This window comes from Carcharhinus amblyrhynchos, chromosome 5 (genome assembly GCF_965287045.1).
Source record: "Carcharhinus amblyrhynchos chromosome 5, sCarAmb.v2.hapA, whole genome shotgun sequence".
Classification (NCBI taxonomy): Eukaryota; Metazoa; Chordata; class Chondrichthyes; order Carcharhiniformes; family Carcharhinidae; genus Carcharhinus; species Carcharhinus amblyrhynchos.
The window spans coordinates 108,822,475-108,843,149 of record NC_137328.1 but is presented as its reverse complement, the minus strand read 5'-3'; the positions used below and the strand labels follow the sequence as shown (position 1 = coordinate 108,843,149).

Below are 20,675 nucleotides of genomic sequence, written 5' to 3'. Positions count from 1 at the left end.
ATCCATCTTCCATAAATTATACTGTCCCCACATTAATGTTGCTATTTGTTTTATTGTCGAGGGAACTATTTTGCTGCTGTGCCCACTTTCTTGTCACTGGTGACTGATTTTGATGTCTGGTTGTTGCAATTTGCTTCAGAGCCATGGTTCTGTTGTAACCGGAGATTAGAAGGAAAATGTTGTTTGGATGCCCTTCCCCTCTCCCCCTTCCCCTCCCCACGCCTAAACCCCAGGTGTTCTGCAGTGATATTATGCTGGGAGCACATCTTTCAGACTGTAGGAGGAAACTGGAGCCCCCAGAGGAAACCCACGCAGGCACAGAGAGAACCATGGGCACTAAAGAAGTGCCGGTTAGGTGCATTGGCCACGCTAAATTCTCCCTCAGTGTACCCGAACAGGCACCAGAGTATGGCGACGAGGGGATTTTCACCGTAACTTCTTTACAGTGTGAATGTAAGCCTACTTAAATGTTAGCACAAAACAAGCTCATGGCAAATTGGTGTCAGTAGAAATGACATACAATGCTGTAAGTCTGCATTGTGATTATGGGGTACCAAATTCACCCCTTCTGCTATCTGATTCCTCGTAAACTGGTTTGAATCTTTAAAGAATACTTTGCTATCATTTTCCTCTGTAGTCAAGAACAGCATTTCTCCCCAAAAATGTTTGGGGGGAGGAATCTACACGCCCACATCTAGGAGCAAGCCTTATTGCTGGACAAATAGGGAACAGCAATTAAGAAAGAAACTGCATCTTTGCCATTAGGTTGAACCTTTCAGGGCTGTAAGCTAATAGTAAAACTCAGACAGCCTTCAATGCTGCTCTGCACTCCACAGAAAAGCTCGGTTATTGCCAAAATCCCAGAACAAATAGCAGTATGTGAAAGAGGCACTGTGTATTTCTGATCGAAGAGACCCACGATATGCTGTACAGAAGCTATGAGTAGCAAGATTTACAGAATTGGAATAGTCTGGAGACGAGGGATGACTTTGAAGAATGAATTCACTCGGTGGTAGTAACAGTCTTGGGGCTTTCTTAAACTGCGACTATGAAGGGATTCTTGCTGTAATCCTCTGTGTGAATGGCGTAATGAACACTCTGGAGTGTGCGATGTTAGCATTGTGGGTGTTAAGATGATTAAACCTGGTTTTCAACTGATTCTTAATTAGTTTTCTGGCCTCTATTACGGTAAAAATATGTTAAAATGTTCAACAGAATTGTTACACAAGATGTTGTGTACCATCCACTGTCCAGTCTAGAGGAGGTTCCACTGCTTTCTCTGGCCATTGCAAAGAGTACCACTGGGCTATTGCTCCGTTTGAATTCAATACTCTAAAAAATGCCTCTTATTTTTTTAAAATATGTTTCTTTTAACAGCAATAACCCAGCACATAGATATTTCCTGGCAACTGACCCAGTCACTGGAGATCTATATATCTCAGATACCAACACGCGGAGGATCTATCACCCAAAATCCCTGATTGGTGCTAAGGATCTGACGGCTAATTCGGAAGTGGTAGCAGGGACTGGAGAGCAATGCCTGCCCTTTGATGAAGCTCGATGCGGAGATGGAGGCAAAGCTGTAGAAGCTTCACTGATGAGTCCTAAAGGTAAGTTGCATACGCATATACAGGCAGATACACACACACTGGTGTGCGCGCACACAGACACAAGCTCACGGACACTGGTCGCACACACACACACTAAACATTCACACACTTAAGACCACAAACGTACACACAATCACAAAGACACGCTCATGAAAACCTTCCTTTGCGAGCAAAGTTCTGTATTGTTAAACCAAACTGAGATTTTCCAACCTCGCCCGCAGCTGGGATTCTCCAGTCTCTCTGCAATAAATGGAGATTTGGCTGAGCGCCAAATTCTCCGTTCTCATTGGCAGCGTTAGTGCAGACTGAATTATACCCAGGGAGATGCCAGAGTTATGATTACTTGTTACTTGCTTCAGAGAGTGAATTTAAAAATGAGGAATGTGCCAGCTCTTGCACCTTTGCCATATATTTTCACCTTTGAGAGCTGAAACCATCAAACCTGTGCATTGCTGTGCTATAATGAGATCTGTGTTGTGGTGAATGTCCCAGAACATGCGAGATCCAGGAGTCACAGAGGGAGTAGCCTCAGAACAAAGACAGTGCAATGAGCGAGAGCTTTATAATGAGGATAGTGAACATTCCCACATTAACACCCCGAGATCCTCGGTGACACAAGTGAGTCTCATAATTGGATGGAATTTTCATAAAAGCACTCGGAGATGTTCAGTTTGATATTAGCAAACTGAGGGAAGTGGCAAAGCAATGAACCATCTGTAAAGGCTGGGGAATTTAGGGAAAAACCCGATACATCACAAAACCTTTGTCTGCCAGGTTGTCTGTAATTCAGACATCTTGAATGGGGAATAGTTGGACATTCTTGTTAAAAACACTGAAATCCAGTTGGTATAGACACCACTGACACTTCGTCCTCCAGCCTGGGCAGATCAGTTGCCATGAGGCGCTTGTTTAATTTAACTACATGAATACTTAATGGAGCAGTCATAAAAGGCTTGATTATTTGAGCGCAAGTGAGAGGCAGACTCTCCTCGCCCTGCTTTGAAGCCAGTCGGTGTCAGTGATGTTTGTTTTTTGGTGACAGGAATTGCCATCGACAAGAACGGTTTGATGTACTTTGTGGATGGAACCATGATAAGGAAGGTGGATCAGAATGGAATCATTTCCACACTGCTGGGCTCCAATGACCTCACATCGGCTCGACCCTTGACCTGTGACACCACCATGCATATAAGCCAGGTACGGTGCTGAGGAATGGCTCAGTATTGAAACAGGGAGAAGGTGCGGGAATCAGTGTGTGAACAACGCTGATAGGGTTGGAAAGACTTTCCCCAAATATCAGAATCCTGAATAGAAATGGAAAAAAAAAACTGACACCTATATGGGCGGCACGGTGGCACAGTGGTTAGCACAGCACCAGGGACCTGGATTCGATTCACAGCCTTGGGTGACCGTGTGAAGTTTGCATGATCTGCCCGTGTTTATGTGGGTTTCCCTTTGGGTGCTCTGGTTTCCTCCCAGAGTCTCCAAAAGATATGTGGGATGCTATATTGTCCTTCAGAGTCAGGGGGATTAGCAGGGTAAAATATATGGGGTTACGGGGAGAGGGTCTGGGTGGGATTATTGTCAGTGCAGACTTAGTGGGCCAAATGGCTTCCTTCAGCACAGTTGAGACTCCATGGCCAAACAGAAATCACTGTTGGCCTTGGGCCGGATTTTACGATCTTGCCCAAGCAAGGCCGTAAAATTCCTACCCTTTGACTCTATGAGGTGAGGAGGCATCAAGGCCAGGTTTAGAACTATGCAGAAAAGAGAAAAGGAACACATGGTATCACTGACACCAGTTAGAATGACAAATATGATCAATGAACAGTTAATCACTTTGTGACAGCTTTGGTTGATAGACTTTTGACCAAAAGGCTAGAATATCTCCCTGAGCTGTAAAGCTATTGGGTTTTTTTAAGAAACGTCCAACTGAAGAGAGCCTCTGTTTCTTTCTTTCATCTGAAAGTCAATATTCTACTCTCTTAGTACTGAACTGTTTTGTTAGAGCGTCACTCAAGGTCCGACAAGGCAATTCTAATTTGGCATAATTGTTACTAAAGACTTCAAAATGGGATTGATCATTTTAGTGTTCGAGTTATGCCACAGTTTAACCATCCGTCATTTTAACAGGGACCAAAGTGCTTCCCACTCTTGCAGGTGGGATGGCCTTATTAGTATGCAAATTCCTGTCCTGCAACATACATAGGACTCATAAAATCATTGGATCCTACAGTGCAGGAGGAGGCCATTTGGTCTATCGAGTCTGCACAGACCACAATCCCACCCAGGCCCTATCCCCATAACCCCATGCATTTACCCTAGCTACTCCCCCTAACACAAAGGGGCAATCCCTTTGAACTGTGGGAGGAAACCAGAGCACCTAGAGGAAACGCACGCAAACACGTGAGAACGTGCAAACTTCACAAAGACAGCCACCCAAGCCAGGAATCGAACCTGGGTCCTGGCGCTGTGAGGCAGTAGTGCCAACCACTGTGCCACCATGCCACCCTCCATTATCACCTGAAAATAGGACTGACTCAGCTGTGTGACACTCACTGTCCGAGTTGCAATAGAGTTGGTTGGTGAGGCCCTGAAAGGTGAGATTTTGATGTGTTCTAATGGGGCCAAGAAGAAGCTAAAGGGATATTCCCGGCTCCATAACTTCAGCCATTAACCATGATGGTCTCTCCCTCTCCGCGACCGCTGTACACCCACTGTTGTACCATATCAGCAAGCTGCATCAGGATGCACATTTTGTGCTTCTAGCTCACCAATTCTGCTTGAATGAAGCCCAGGCCACAAAATGAGGTGGACTTCTTCACTGCCAGACTGGGTGCACTGCTGGTGTTTCCCCCAAGTTTGAGTCATCCCAAAGTTAAAATTGACTCCCTCAGACAAAGTTTTTTTTTAATCAACTTCCTTCCTTGGAGATTTTTAATAATTTTTTAAAATGTTTTCCACCACTTGTTTTGTGCTGTAGCTTTGAATCTAATTTCCCAATCAATCTTAGCAAGTTCTTCCTTCATATCTATACCTCCCCATTTTCCATAGAGACTCACAAAAATTCTAACAGGACTAGACAGTGTAGATGCAGAGAGGGTGTTCTCGATGGTGGGGGTGTACAGAACCAGGGGTCACAGTCTGAGAATTCAGGATGGACCATTTAAGACGAGGCGAGGAGACATTTCTTCAGCCAAAGAGTGGTGAGCCTGTAGAATTCATTACCACAGGAAGTCATTGGTGCCAAAACATTGAATGTGTAGGCAGCTGGATATAACACTTGGAGTGAATGAGATCAAAGGTTATGGGGAGAAATCAGGATTAGGCTATTGGGTTGGACAATTAGCTATGGTCGTGATGAATGGTAGAGCAGCCTCAAAGGGCCAAATGCCCTCGTCCTGCTCCTATCTTTTATGTTTCTATGTGTGAGGCTCAGTTTTGGGCACGAGTAGGGTGGCTTTCAAACTTAACTCAGCAATTCTACCACTTTCTCCCAGACCTTTTAAACCACGAGATTACTAATTAATCCTGTCGCATAATACAGTCCTGGAGCTAAAATAGTGTTTAGCCATAGTTGCTTTTACAACCTTGTGTTCCAGGAAACTATAGCGAAAGCAGTCTATAAGCTCACCGTTCAGACAACCTTTGCCAGTTCGAGCTGATCCATCTGTATGAAGCTTAAATCCCATGATTGTCATATTGTAGTTGTCATAAACTGTGATACTTCCTTGCGCAATGCTCTGTCCATTTCACTGCCATTAGGGCTCATATAGGCTAGTCCCACCAACATTTTCTGTCATTCCTAATCTCCAGCCTCAGCTAATCCTGTTTCCTGATCGCCTGTGCCAAGATGCTTTCTTAATGCTGTCCTTAAGAGATCCTTTATCATCAAAGCTATAGCTCCTGCTTTTCCATTCTGTTGTATACCCTGGAATATTTTATTTCACCTTGCTCACCTTAGACTCACGTCTCTGAAATGGCGCAGTAAGAAGTCTCTCAGCATCAAGTTAAAGTCCAACAGGTTTATTTGGAATCATGAGCTTTCGGAGCGCTGCTTCTTCAGCTGAGTCTCATGCTGTGAAGGAGCAGTGCTCCTAAAGCTCATGATTCCAAATAAACCTGTTGAACTTTAACCTGGTGTTGCAAGACTTTTTACTGTGCCCACCCCAGTCCAACACCAGTATCTCCGCACCATCTGTAATGATGTTGACTCACCTGATGAAGGAGCAGCGCTCCGAAAGCTTGTGATACCAAAGAAACCTGTTGGACTTTAACCTAGTGTTGTGAGACTCCTCACTGTTCTCATCGATAGTGGTGATGAAATCAAATCCATTTATCTCTATTTTGCCGCTAGTGCATTTATCTCATTGGAAATGCCTTGTGCAATCAGTTAAAATCTTTAATGATGTTTTTTAGCACAATTTTTTGCACAGACCTTATTCACTGATGCTGTAACACTCTCCGTTCCTTCCAGCCCATTTTCTCCTCCCTTTTGGTTTCGTATGTGTAGCTGTAGCCCCACCTCCTGGTAAATTGGTGTAACTTCTGCCAACAGTTTCCCTCGGACTTGCGCTGGAAGAGGATTGTTTTGCTCCCTCATGTTTAAAAAAGAAGTGAAAATGAAATCCAGATGTGGTTTTGGTGCACATGATCCCTAAGGTCTTCCTGACCTCTCAGCTTTGTAGATGTTAGAAGGCCAGCCACGTGAATGTTCCACTTAAATGCCTTCACTCAAAAGTTTCTCAAACCAATTGGCATTCACGACAATGCACCAGAGGAAAACTGTCAGCTTCAAGGATTATCAAACCCTTTTGGGCAAGCCTCATACAAAAAGATTCAATCTCCTTTCAGGCAAGTGTACTTGCTGAACTGGTGACCATAGAGAAAAACCTTTCTCTCCATCTTTTCTGTTTGGTGATTGCTCTCGCTTCACAGAATCACAGAATTGTTGCAGAATAAAAGGAGGCGCTTGGCCCATCGTGCCTCCTTCGGCTCTTGGAACCAGCAACTCACCGAGTACCATTCTCCCTGTAACCCTGCACGTTCTGCATTTTTCGATAACAATCCCTTTCAGTTGCTTCAGTTGACCTGACTCCACCTCACTCTCACTTCTCCTCCCTCACCTTCTGAGAGTAATAGAGGTTTACGGCATGGAAACAGGTCCTTGGGTCCAATTTGTCCATGCCACCCTTTTTTTTTAACAACTAAAGCAAGTCCCAATTGCCATGCGTTTGGCCCATATCACTCCATACCCATCTTGCCCATGTAACTGTCTAAATCCTTCTTCATCCTCTCACTGTTCCCTTCCTCTTCCCTCACTTGCATCGCCCACAGTTCACCTTTGCTTCTCTTTCCCCTTTCTCCGTCTCTCCCTCGTTTCACTCTCTTAACAGCTTGCCCCACTTTCTTTGTTTATTCTCTTTTGCAATTCCCCACCCCCTGCTTTTGCCTGGGATCCCTGCAGCAATGGAGCTGCAAACGTGGGGAGAACATGGGATGCACTATAAGAGGCGGAATGAACTTCAAAATCCGCTATGGCTTTAAATGCACAAAAGGGAGTGGAGGGTGCTGAACTGATAATTAACAATGGAATCATGCTCAATACTGTTTGGGGAATCTCCTAACCATCCCCAGGTTGTAGAATTTTATCATTGTTCACTACTTTCGGACAGGGCAACCTACTAAGTAGAGATGAGGGAGTGAACCAGCCACCCCCCTCTGCCCCATCTCAGCCAAGCCCTGTCCAAATCCTGCTGCTGTGCAATCCACAAATCAAACTGGTTTCATTTTAGTTCTCCAGCATTGGGAACACATTGTCCTTGCCCATCCTCTCTGCTGGTTGTCATCGTATTTGTTTAAAAATTAATTCCTGGGATATGGGCGCTGCTGGCTGGACCAGCATTTGTTGCTCATCCCTTGTTGCTCTTGAACTGAATGGCTTCCGAGGACATTTCAGAGGGCAGTTGAGAGTCAACCATATTGGTGTGGCTCTGGAGTCACACAGAGGCTGGGCCAGGTAAGGACGGCCGATTCCCTTCCCTCAAGGACATTAGTGAACCAAGTGGGTTTTTTCCGAAAATCAACAACAGTTTCCTGATCATTAGCAGATTCTTAATTCCAGATATTTTTTACTGAATTCAAATTCCACCACCTGCCATTGCAGGATTTGAACCCAGGTCCCCAGAACATTAGCTGAGTTTCTGGATTAATAGCCTAGCGATAATACCACTCAGCCATCGCCTGTGCAATATAAATAAAACATCCATTAAGATCCGTTCACTCAAACCACATTCATTAAAATAGCAAACAGAGGAATTTGAGTTAAATATTTGGGTGCACTTAGTTCCAACATTACAGCCTTTTATACCTCCCCCATCTAATACAAAATAGTGCAAAATATTGGGACAAGGTTGTTTTATTGTTAAAAAGTCCTTCAGTGCCAGACAGTAACCAGATCTTCCACAAACATCACTTAGACCCTATATGATAGATATAAATTTATACCTTTCCTCAGAGGACAATACAATGCTTCAGGTTAGTACACATCATAAATTAGCGATGTGATGTGAGTTGTTTTTATGGTTCAGGTGCACTCACTATCTTGTATATTTGTGTATTGGAAGAAAATTTATTGTGAAGGTCAGTAAAATGCAACGGGTTTACCGGTACATGCTCAGATTCCTTTCATCCTTAAATTGATAGATCAAGGTGTGTAAAAATTGGTACCACATCCACAAACATCCACTCCCTCCAACAAACGCTCAGTAGCAGCAGTGTGTACTACCTAGAGATGCACTGCAGCAACTTACCAAAGATCCTTAGACAGCACTTTCCAAACCCACCACCACTTCCATCCAGAAGGACAAGGGCAGCAGATATATGGGAACACCACTGCCTGCAAGTTTCTGTCCAACTCACTCACCATCCTGACTTGGAAATATATCGCCATTCCTTAGCAGCTGCTGGGTCAGAATCCTGGAATTCTCTCCTAATGGCATTGTGGGTCACCCCACAGCACGTGGACTGCAGCTATTCAAGAAGGAAGCTCACCACCACTTCCTCAAGGGAAGCAGGAATGGGCAATAAATGCTGGCCACCCAGCAACGTCCACAAATGAATAATAAAATAAAGTAAAATCAGCCATTCTACTGCAGTTAAAGTACATCCACACTGTTTGCTGACCTCTGATGCATATTGTGTTTGAGTGAACGTGAGATGCAAGATGATTGGGCTAGGCTTCGATGGCTCTTCCACAGTCACCACTTGTTGAGCTTTTAAAATAATTGCAACAATTTTGCCCTGTCAGTTTGTGCAAGATAGAACATTTTTCTTTCTCTTTTCCTTGCTCAAGAACCAGACACGTTGAATTAACAGTGCAGTACCACAAAATTGTTCAGGACCCTGAGTGTTTGTCGCTCATATTCCCTTCCTGTATCTGTGACTCAAAATGGTCTCCCATGGAGGACTTGTTTTTAAATTCATTCACAGGATGCGGGCATTTGAGAGTCAACCACGTGGCTGTGGCTCTGGAATCACATGTAGGCAAGGCCGGTAAGAATAGCAGATTTCCTTCCCTAAAGGACATACTGAACCAGATGGGGTTTTATCACAATGTGGTCATCATTAGATTTTCAACTCCAGATTTTTATTGAATTCAAATTTCACCATTTGCCGTGATGGGATTCAAATCTGGGTCCCCAGAGCATTACCCTGGGTCTCTGGATTACTCGTCCAGGGACAGTACCACTAGGCTACTGCCTTCCCCTTGAGATCCTTAAAAACAAACACATGAGCCTATGCCTCAGGAGAGGAGGGAAATGTATTACAGAGCTGAAAGGGATGGTGCTTCTTGCAATGCCTTCAGTCACTATGTAGATATGGGTGAAAATTTCTTGTGGCAAAATGATAAACTTGCTTAAAGAACAATTCCATCCTTTCAGGAGGAATTAATCCTAGAATCCCTACAGTGCAGAAAGAGGCCACTCAGCCCATCGAGTCTGTACTGACCACAATCCCACCTAGGCCTCATCCTCACAACTCGATGCATTTACCTGAGCTAGTCTCCTTGACACAAAGGAGCAATTTAGCATGGCCAATCTACCTAACTCATACATCTTTGGAGTGTGGGAGGAAACCAGAGCACTCGGAGGAAACCCATTATTGCTTACGGGGCGAAAAACTGCAGCAGGCGACTTTGCAGAGGGACCTCGGGGTCCTTGTGCATGAGTCGCAAAAACCCAGCTTGCAGGTGCAGCAGGTGGTCAGGAAGGCGAATGGGATGCTGGCCTTCATAGCGAGGGGGATTGAATATAAAAGTAGGGAGGTCTTGCTGCGGCTGTATAGGGCATTGGTGAGGCCGCAGCTGGAGTACTGTGTGCAGTTTTGGGCGCCGTACTTACGCAAGGATATTTTAGCCTTGGAGGGAGTGCAGAGGAGGTTTACTAGGCTGATGCCGGAGTTGAGGGGGTTGAGCTATGTGGAGAGGCTGAATAAACTAGGCTTGTACTCGTTAGAGTTTAGAAGAATGAGGGGAGATCTCATTGAGACATATAAGATGATGAATGGGATGGATAGGGTAGAGGTGGAGAGACTCTTCCCGCTCAGAAAGGACAGTAGGACTAGGGGGCACAGCCTCAGGATAAAGGGGGGGCGGTTTAGAACGGAGTTGAGGAGGAACTTCTTCACTCAAAGCGTGGTGAATCTCTGGAATTCTCTGCCCGTTGAAGTGGTGGAGGCTGCCTCGCTAAATATATTTAAGACGCAGGTTGATGCGTTTTTGATAAGAGAGGGGATTAAGGGTTATGGGGAGAGGGCGGGAAAGTGGAACTGAGCCACGACAAATCAGCCATGATCTTATTGAATGGCGGGGCAGGCTCAAAGGGCTAGATGGCCTACTCTTGCTCCTATTTCTTATGTTCTTATGCAGACATTGGGAGAACATGCAAACTCCACATAGACAGAGACCGGAGGCTGGGATTGAACCCAGGTCTCTGGCGCTGTGAGGCAGCAATGCTAACCACTGTGCCACCGAGCCGGGATCTTCAATAATATACATTTGTGATGTGTACAGTTGTAAAAACAAATGTGTTTCCAATGTCAGGTTCGCTTGGAGTGGCCAACAGACCTTGCTATCAACCCGATGGACAACTCCCTCTACGTGCTGGACAACAACATTGTGCTGCAGATCACGGAGAACCACCAGGTGCGCATTGCAGCTGGTCGACCCATGCACTGCCAGGTCCCCGGCGTCGAGTACACACTGGGGAAACAAGCGGTCCACACGGCGCTCGAATCAGCCAGTGCCATCTCCGTGTCCTACAGCGGCGTCCTCTACATTGCCGAAACCGATGAAAAGAAAATAAACCGCGTGAGGCAGGTAACCACGGACGGGGAGATCGCACTCCTAGCCGGTGCCCCCTCAGACTGTGACTGCAAGAACGACGTCAACTGCGACTGCTACCAGACTGGTGACGGCTATGCCAAAGACGCCAAGCTCAACTCCCCGTCCTCGCTGGCTGTCTCCCCAGACGGCACGCTCTACATTGCCGACATGGGGAATATTCGGATCCGAGCGGCCTCCAAGAACAAGCCGGTGTTGACGTCGATGAACCTGTACAAGGTGGCCTCCCCTTCAGAACAGGAGCTGTACATCTTCGACATCAACGGCACACACCTGTACACCAAGAGCCTGATCACCAATGACTACCTCTACAACTTCAGCTACAGCAACGAGAACGACATCACCGCCATGACTGACAACAATGGGAATACCTTGCGCATCCGAAGGGATCCCAACCGCATGCCGGTGCGGATTGTGTCGCCGGACAACCAAGTGATCTGGCTGACTATTGGGACCAATGGAGGGCTGAAGGGCATGACAGCCCAGGGTCAGGAGTTAGTGTTACTCACCTACCACAGCTACAGTGGCCTCCTGGCAACAAAAAGCGACAAGACTGGCTGGACAACTTTCTTTGAGTAAGAGTTTCCTTATTTTCTTGTAAAACTAAAAAAAAGTGGAACATTAAATTGTTTTCAGTTTGTAAAACTGTGTCTTTTATAATGTGGGTAGAGTGTGAGGTTTGGCCCAATTAGCTTGGCATGAATTTTTTGCACTGATGTCTTCTAAGTGAATTTTGATATTGACTTTTGTTTGAGTTTCCAGAGCTTCCTTTTTTGATTCTTCTTGTTAGTTTTTCAGATATGGGCTTCCCTGGCCAGGCCAGCATTCATTGCCCATTCTTAGTTGCCCTTGGGAAAGGTGGCAGTGAGCTGCCTTCTTAAACCGCTGCAGTCCATGTGGTGTAGGTACACTCATAGCGCCGTCCTACTCTATTCACCTTCCATTTGACTTCCTACCCTCGTGAAAGTGGAGGCTGTTTGCTGGAACATAGTTCCAGATCAACAGGTAGACATCCAATTCCTTGCCCTTTCGTCATGTGCGAGTACGGACATTTTTCCACTTCTACATCCAACGGATCCCAATATTCTGCCTTTACTTGCTCGATAATCACAAACTGGCAAGCACAGGTCGTGCTGAACTAGTCCATCATCAGACTTTAACCAAAGGGAATTGAGTTTTATTCCAGGCCCTCGGAACAGCAATTTCTATCCCCTTTACAGCATTTATAAATGCCACAGGTTTCCCTTCCCATTATTCACACCAAATTGCAATTTCTGTTTGATTGGTCAACTAAAGGCCAGAGGAAGTGCTTACCGTCCAATTACAGACAGTGGGCTGACTCCTGAATACATGAGGGCCTCCTATTGGTCATTCTTCATTGCCCTTGGGAAAGGGAGTAGTAAGCTACGTTCTTGAACCGCTGCAGTCCATGTGGTGTAGGTACACACACTGTGCTGTTCTACTCCATTCTCCCTCAAAACCATTTCAATTCTAATCCTCCTGAAAGTGGGAACATTGAGAAAGCTGCAACCTGCCAAGTAAGGGGTAGAGAAGGGTAACCCCTGTAACGGGTGGCCAATGGCCACAGATATGGCCATTTTGCTGCATCGGCAGCCAGGGAGGGGGGAGCTTGTTACCAAGAGACCGCCTCCTCTCACTGGCCATGTTTCAGCCACCACCTGGGGACCAGCTGCCAACTGGAAAATTGTGATGTCCTCAATTGGCTTAAGTTTTAACGTTTATTTATTAGTGTTAGAAGTAGGCTTGCATTAACACTGCGCGGTGGCACGGTGGTTAGCTGTGCTGCCTCACAGTGCCAGGGATCCGGGTTCAATAAATACCTGGCTTGGATCACTGTCTGTGTGGAATTTGCATGTTCTCCCTGTGTCTGTGTGTGTTTCCTCCGGGTGCACCGGTTTCCTCCCACAGTCCGAAAGACGTGCTGGTTAGATGCATTGGCCTTCTAAATTCTCCCTCGATGTACCTGAACAGTCAGCGGAGTGTGACGACTAGGGGATTTTCACAGTAACTTCGTTGTTAACATAAGCCTACTTGTGACAATGATAAAACTTTAAATAGAATGAAGTTATTGTGAAAATTCCCTCGCCCCCACAGTCGGGCAGCACCTGTTCAGGTACGCTGAGGGAGAATCTAACATGGCCAACCACCTAACCGGCACGTCGTTTGGACTGTGAGAGGAAACCAGAGCACCCAGAAGGAAACCCAGGCGGACATGGGGAGTGTGTGCAGACTCTGCACAGACAGTAACCCAAGCTTTACCTTGGGGTAGTGGTCAGGGCGGTGACCCCCAACCTGACCTCCTTCAGGAGTGGCCCAGACGCCAGACCACGCTGGCAAACCAGCCAGCCCAGGCCATAGCGGTGACAGTACATGCCGGGCTCTTCAGCCTCCATAGTTGCCTCTGCCCGTCATATTCCAGTCCTGTTCAGAGAATATTGCTGAGGAAATGTCTCTTTGGCAGGAGGGCGAGGTAGATGATAGCGACTTGTTCGCCCTGTCCAATCTCACCCCCCACTCCCCCCTGCCCGTTATTACAGTGGGACAGACTGAGCTGTGTCAGCTGAGGTTTTTCACTCAGTTGCGTTCAAGGTCAGTGAGAATTTTTGGCTTGATCTTCTTGGATGTGTTGCCTGTGGTTATTCACCTCCCTCAGGAGGTTAAAGAAATCGGGAAGATTCCATGACAGTATAGATTGTACATGCTCCACTGGGCTGATCTCAACTGAAATTCTAGGTCAGTCAGTGGAAGTGTTCTGCACATTGAGTGTTATATAAGAGAATTTCTGTTCGAGGTGCGTTTAAAAAAGGTCTTTGAAAAATATATTATCAGAGTTTGCTTTTCAAAGGCAAAAGTGAAGGGAACATTATTATTTTTCGGGAAGGCCATTTGCCTTGAAGGGAAAGGCATTTAGAAAACAAACCCTTTAAAATCTTTCTGTTAAAAGAGCCACTCTTTGCACTGTTTTCTCCAGCTATGACAGCGAGGGCCGACTGACTAACGTCACATTTCCCACCGGTGTGGTCGCAAATCTCCACGGGGAGATGGAGAAGGCGATAACTGTGAACATTGAAACGTCCAACAGGGAGGATGACGTCACCATCACCACCAATCTCTCTTCAGTGGATGCCTTCTACACCCTTGTTCAAGGTACAGTGGCCATACTCCGCACACTGCTTACACCAACCTCAGCAAAAGCCATGGTCAGGCCCAGGGGGCGGAATTCTCCCCATCCCGCCCGCCACAGGAATCGTAGGGCGAGGTTTCCCCCCCGGGTGTTCCGGTGCTGGTTAGGTGCATTGGCCATGTTGAGTTCTCCCTCAGTGTTCCCGAACAGGCGCCCGAGTGTGGCGACTAGGGGGGGTTTTCACAGTAACTTGTTGTGGGAGATTGGGAGAACCATGGGGAATTTCCTGCCCATGCCACTTAAAGCAGAGCTCCTTGGCAATGCAGAAGTGCCGCAAAAGTCGTTTCAGGAATCAGAAAAGATTAATATCTTATTTCTGATTCTTACTGTCTGGGCAGAGTCTACACATTCTCCCTGTGCCTGCGTGCGTTTCTTATGGGGGCTCCAGTCAGCGGCTGGCCAGAATTTATTGCCCATCCCTAGGTGCCCGAGAGCAGCTGAGATCAACCACATTGTTGCGGCTCTGGAGTCACACGTAGGCCAGACCAGGTAAGGGCAGCAGATTTCCTTCCCTACAAAGAACATGAGTGAACCAGATGGGTTTTTCCAACAATCGACAATGGTTTCATGGTCATCAGTAGGTTCTCAATTCCAGATTTTTTTTTTAATTGAATTTGAATTCCATCATCTGCTGTGGCGGGATTGGAAGCCAGATCCCCGGAACACCAGCTGAGGTTCTGGATTAATAGCCTCGGGATAATACCAGGTATAAGTCAACAAGGTTCTTTATGCTGTAGTCACTGTCAGGGAGCTATGTGCTTTCCAAAGCCTTCCCACCCTCCCGCTTTTGTTCCCAGAGAAGCACTGAAGAAATAAACAGCGGCGGTTCGGAGAGATGGATATGGAGGTATTGCAGAGGGTGCAGAGGAGGTTTACCAGGATGTTGCCTGGTGTGGAGGGAAGGTCCTATGAGGAGAGACTGAGGGATTTGGGGTTGTTTTTGTTAGAAAGAAGGCGGCTAAGAGGGGACCTTATTGAAACATATATTATGACTAGAGGTTTAGATAGGGTGGACAATGATAGCCTTTTTCCTCGGATGGAGAAAGCTAGCACGAGGGGGCATAGCTATAAATTAAGGGGTGGTAGTTATAGGACGGATGTCAGGGGTAGGTTCTTTACCCAGAGGGTGGTGAGGGATTGGAATGCCCTGCCTGCTGCAGTTGTAAATGCGCCTAGTTTGGGGGCGTTTAAGAGATCCGTGGATAGGTTTATGGATGGAAAGGGATTGGTTTAAGTTAGAGGGTCATTGCTTTTTTAACTGGTCGGCGCAACATCGTGGGCCGAAGGGCCTGTTCTGCGCTGTAATGTTCTATGTTCTATATTGAGGAGAGTAAAGCACAGCTGGGCATATTCTAAATGAATGAAGTGCAGACCCTGGAGTACAGGGGTTGAAATTGAAATCCCCGTGCCTACTCCTTAACAAAGTCATTAACCTGTCAAATATGAATCAACAACTTTTTTTCTGAAATGCCCACCCAGGGATTTGATGCTCAGATATTAACTGGGGTTAATGCAACCCAATGGATTTGCAATCCTTTTGTTCTACGGGTTGCAGTGAAGTTCATACCACGAGCAGCTCAGTACCAGCCCTCCTGACACCTCAGCCTTTCCTTGAAAGTCAGTCAGATGGGAGAGTTGCGATTTGGCTGCTGCTACAATATTAAGGCAGCTATGAAAGTCTGCACTGCTCACAGCAACTTAACGGTAGGCAAACTGAGAAGTCAACATGGCTGGATGTTTAAAGTCTACTTATTATTGTCACAAGTAGGCTTACATTAACACTGCAATGAAGTTACTGTGAAAATCCCCTAGTCGCCACACTCTGGCACCTGTTCAGGTACACAGAGAGAGAATTTAGCACGGCCAATGCACCTGACCGGCACATCTTTCGGACTGTGAGAGGAAACCAGAGCACCTGGAGGAAACCCACGCAGGCACAGGGAGAATGTGCAGACTCCACACAGACAGTCACCCAAGCCAGGAGTTGAATCCAGGTCCCTGGCGCTTTGAGTCAGCAGTGTTAACCACTGTTGCCGCCCCTATATTCTCTCATTTTCTTTTTCCTTGGCTCCAATTATTTGGTCACCGGTAAGATGGGAATGGGAAAAAAGAGTGACGCAGGTAAGGACGGCATGGTGGCACAGTGGTTAGCACTGCTGACTCACAGCGCCAGGGAAATGGGTTCAATTCCAGCCTTGGGTGACTATCTGTGTGGAGTTTGTACATTTCCCCGGTGCCTGTGTGGGTGTCCTCTGGTTTCCTCCCGCAGTCCAAAACATGCATAGATTTGACTGGTTGGCCATACCCATTAGCCCCTGAGAGTCAGGGTAAATACAAGGGGTTACACGGATAAGGCCTGGGTGGGATTATTGTCAGCACAGCCTCAATGGGACAAATGGCCTCCTACTGTGCTGTAGGGATTCTCTGAAAGGATTTTGTTTGAAAAAAAGTGTGTCAAAAATACCTATTGACTATCTTCATATTAGAGTAATAATGATGGTGAGTTTGGCAGCTAACAATGCAGCTTGGGACACTTTGGCCAGAATTTTATCAGCCCGCTCGCTGCGGGAAGTGACGGTGAGAGGCATAACATGGAAAGGTCTATTGACCTCAGGTGGGATTTTACGATTTCGAGACGAGCGAGCCGGAAAAATCCCACCCCTGGATCCTGAAATGTATTTCCAGTTTTCTGTGCACCTTTTCTGTGTCAGCTCATGTTCGTCTTTCCCCTCAGTTACTTAGTCTCTGAAGATCGGGTCTTCATTATATTGGAACACGACAAGTATTTAAAGAGCCATTGAGATTCCAGCTCGACTTGTCAGTGTGTGGCCAATGAGAAAATAACCCTTATGTTTCGAAAGTAATTATGCTGAATTCACATGATGGATTTGATAAGAGTAGGGGCCAGTCTCAAACGGAACATGGTATAGTGTCAATTTACATTGAAGCAGCAAAATATAAGAATAGAAATTACATAAATATTTAATGTATTTCAATCCAGTTCCTCCAATAGAGGTATTAAGTGATAACATCACCAAAAATCATTTTTCAATTGTATTCTTTAAGAATTATGATACTTTGGAAATGAAAATGTAGACTTGTGGCGGGGGTGCCTTTTAAATCGGCCGTGTTATTACTGCATGAATATTAATGTTTAGATATGCGCTTACAGTTTGACTAATATTAATTTTCTATTGTATTTTAGATCAATTGAGAAACAGTTACCAGGTTGGTTATGATAGCTCCCTCCGGGTCATGTACGCCAATGGCATGGACACCAACTTCCAGACTGAGCCCCACATCCTGGCTGGCACCGTGAATCCAATCATCGCCAGGCGCAACATTACACTCCCTGTGGAAAACAGTCTGAACCTGGTGGAGTGGCGGTTCAGAAAGGAACAGACCAGAGGAAAGATCAGTATCTTTGGGCGCAAGCTGAGGGTAAGCAGTCTCCTGTTAGTGTCCCACTCTTTAAATGGGTTAGAAGTTAAGCAACTGAAATGTCTTCTTGTTGTAAACAGTAAGAAGTCTCTCAGCGCCAGATTGAAGTCCAACAGGTTTATTTGGAATCACCAGCTTTCAGAACGCTGCTCCTTGATTAGGTCGCTTGATGATGGAGCGGCACTCCGAAAGCTCCGAAAGTTGGACTTTAACCTGGTGCTGAGAGGCTTCTTACTGTGCCCACCCCAGTTCAACACCGGCATCTACACTTCTTGTTGAAAATTTATTGGCCAGGATTCTCCCCAAAAATAAGCCTAAGTGCCCAATGGGTGGGAAAATGAGAAATTTCCAGCGCAGAGCTGATTACGCCAAAAAGAAAAGGGCTTGGGATTCTTGCAATTGGCCAGATGCCAGTCACGACTCCCACTAAAGGCCTCCTGCTGATGTCTCCTGGTCCGCTGTGCTACTCGAGCAATGATGTGGGTATGCCGGCGTTGGACTGGCGTAAACACAGTAAAAAGTCTGACAACACCAGGTTTTAGTCCAACCGATTTATTTGATAATATTCTCACAAGCTTTCGAGGGGACAGCCTCTTCGTCAGGTGAATGGAGAGTTCTGGCCTCAGACAGAGCATATAAAGCACAGACAGTTTAGAGATTACTGATTAAAATGCGAATCCTTACACCTAACCTGCTGTTCAAGACCTGAAGTGGCTGACAATGTGAGTGGTAGGAGCACTGATCACAGTTTAAAGAGATGTGTATTGTCTCCAGACAGTACAGTAAGTGAGGTTTTGCAAACCCAGGCAAGTCACGGGGGTTACAGATAGTGCGACATGAACCCAAGATCCCTGTTGAGACCATCCATCTCTAAACTGTCTGTGCTTTATATGCTCTGTCTGAGGCCAGAACTCTCCATTCACCTGACGAAGAGGCTGTCCCCTCGAAAGCTTGTGAGAATATTATCAAATAAATCGGTTGGACTAAAACCTGGTGTTGTCAGACTTTTTACTACTCGAGCAACGCAGCGAGCTGGGGGAATCCCAGCCCTTCAATCACACAGTTGGGGAAAATTTTTTTCTATTCCTGTGCCAAGGCCTATTGGACTTCCTGCACCGAGAACAGGCAGGAAAAGTAGGCAGGGAGGAGACAGACAACCCTTATCAAAACCAGCCTGATCTTTCAGCCATTAATTCAATGACCACAGAAGAGGGAGGGCTTCTTCAAGAATGTGCACTCCCTCCTCTGATTTTCCACTGTTCATCATTCAAGGGTGATCCAATTTGTGTGGAAAACCCTTTGTGTCAGCTGTGGCTCAGTCAGTTGCATTCTTGGCTCTGAGTCAGAACGTTGTGGGTTCAAGTCTGACTCCAGTGCTTGAGGACAACAATGTAAGCTGGCGATAGAATACTGAGGGTATGCTACTGTGTCTTTGGCCAAGCTACCCTACTCTCTCAACTGGCTGTGAAAGATCCAGTGGCATCATTTTGAAGAACAGCAGCGGTGTTGGCCTTCAGGTCAGAGCAGTGGTGCAGTGGTTAGCACTGCTGCCTCACAGCGCCAGGGACCCGGGTTCGATTCCAGCTTGGGTCACTGTCTGCGTGGAGGTTGCATGTTCTCCTTGTGTCCGTGAGGGCTTCCTCCGGGTGCTCTGATCCCCCCCACAGTCCAAAGGTGTACAGATTAGTTTACCTGGCCATACTAAATTGCCCCTTCATGTGTAGCTTAGGCAGATTGGCCGTGGTAAATTACCCCTTAGTTAGGGGGAGGTAGCTGAGTAAATACTCAGAGTTATGGGGTAGGGCCTAGCTGGGATTGTTGTCAGTGCAGGCTCGATGGGCCGAATGGCCTCCTTCTGCACTGTAGGATTCTGAGAGAGTGGGTTAATGGGAGAAGATCTGCTTACCATGAACATGAAAAATAATAAGACTCACCGATCCAGTTTTGGTGTAGTTGGGTACATAATGGTTGATCAATTTTTGACAACCTGCAACAGTTGAATTTTAAACAATCACCCTTCAGTGGTATCACCCTTCATACATGCTGCAAGCTGGGAGTTCAAGACAATGGCTGTTTTTTGCAATGAGAAATACATTGTCATACAACACCTGTGTTAGTTATAATGAACAGTGCACTACATTTTGATGCATATTACACTGAGAGTGCCACTCACTCAACATCAAGTTGTCAATGAACATCATCAACCCTTCAGTGTAGATTGCAGGAGCAGTGTGACTGACTAACCTCGGACAGCCCCTCCAAACCCTTCTCATGAAGCCCATGTTAATGATGATCCACATGACAGCAGCAGCTCGTACTTAGATTGTGTCCAAAATGTAGTAATTTGTCACAAGGCACTTCACATAAGGGTTATAAAATGAAAGCTCGAGAACTGAACCATATAAGGAAATTGACCAAAGCTTGATGAAGAGTTTGTTTTTAAGATAGCATCTTAAAACGGCAAAGAGAGGTTTAGGAAGGGAATTCCGGGGCTTGGGGTATTGGCAGCTGAATTATAATGATATTCGAAGACACTAGAGTTACAGCATCATCATCGTGAGATTGTGATTGTCCAATATCAATCCCCCATTTGTGGCATTTCACTAACATTTATGTTACAGTGAAGCTGTCATCGATTGGCTGCCCTCCCCAACCACCATTAATCCGATAGGAATGTCACTGACCAACTTTACCCCTTGTACTCTATCTCTTGGGGCATCATGCCCTAAGAGGGCATTGGTGACCATGGACGTCCATGGTTATGGTCGGCAAGGTATTGCTGTGGTTACTCTGTGCACTGGAACATCCTTATTCTTTGTGAATCAAATTGGGTAATAGATCAAACCTTACTTCTTTATCTTAAAATGAATAAACCTTATAGATATTGATGGGTCTCAGACAGGTTGGTGCCTTGGGAAGACTTGAAAGTGGACAATCTCAGATTTAGTGCTAATAAATGTTTTTACTAATAACGCGCCAGTCAACTTGCAATAGTTTAATGCGGAACAGGCCTGAA

General features: G+C 46.0%; 1 protein-coding gene across 6 annotated transcripts in view; it reads left to right on the top strand.

Moving 5' to 3' along the window:
- tenm3 (teneurin transmembrane protein 3) overlaps window positions 1-20,675 on the top strand; it is a 909,202-nt gene that overhangs the window by 864,817 nt on the left and 23,710 nt on the right. For all 6 annotated transcript variants that reach the window (XM_080189440.1, XM_080189438.1, XM_080189437.1 and 3 more), the window contains 5 exons: window positions 1,378-1,610; window positions 2,653-2,807; window positions 10,714-11,588; window positions 14,006-14,181; window positions 17,424-17,659. In XM_080189440.1, the coding sequence (XP_080045566.1) occupies window positions 1,378-1,610; window positions 2,653-2,807; window positions 10,714-11,588; window positions 14,006-14,181; window positions 17,424-17,659 (1,675 nt within the window). The remainder of the gene's footprint in view (window positions 1-1,377; window positions 1,611-2,652; window positions 2,808-10,713; window positions 11,589-14,005; window positions 14,182-17,423; window positions 17,660-20,675) is intronic.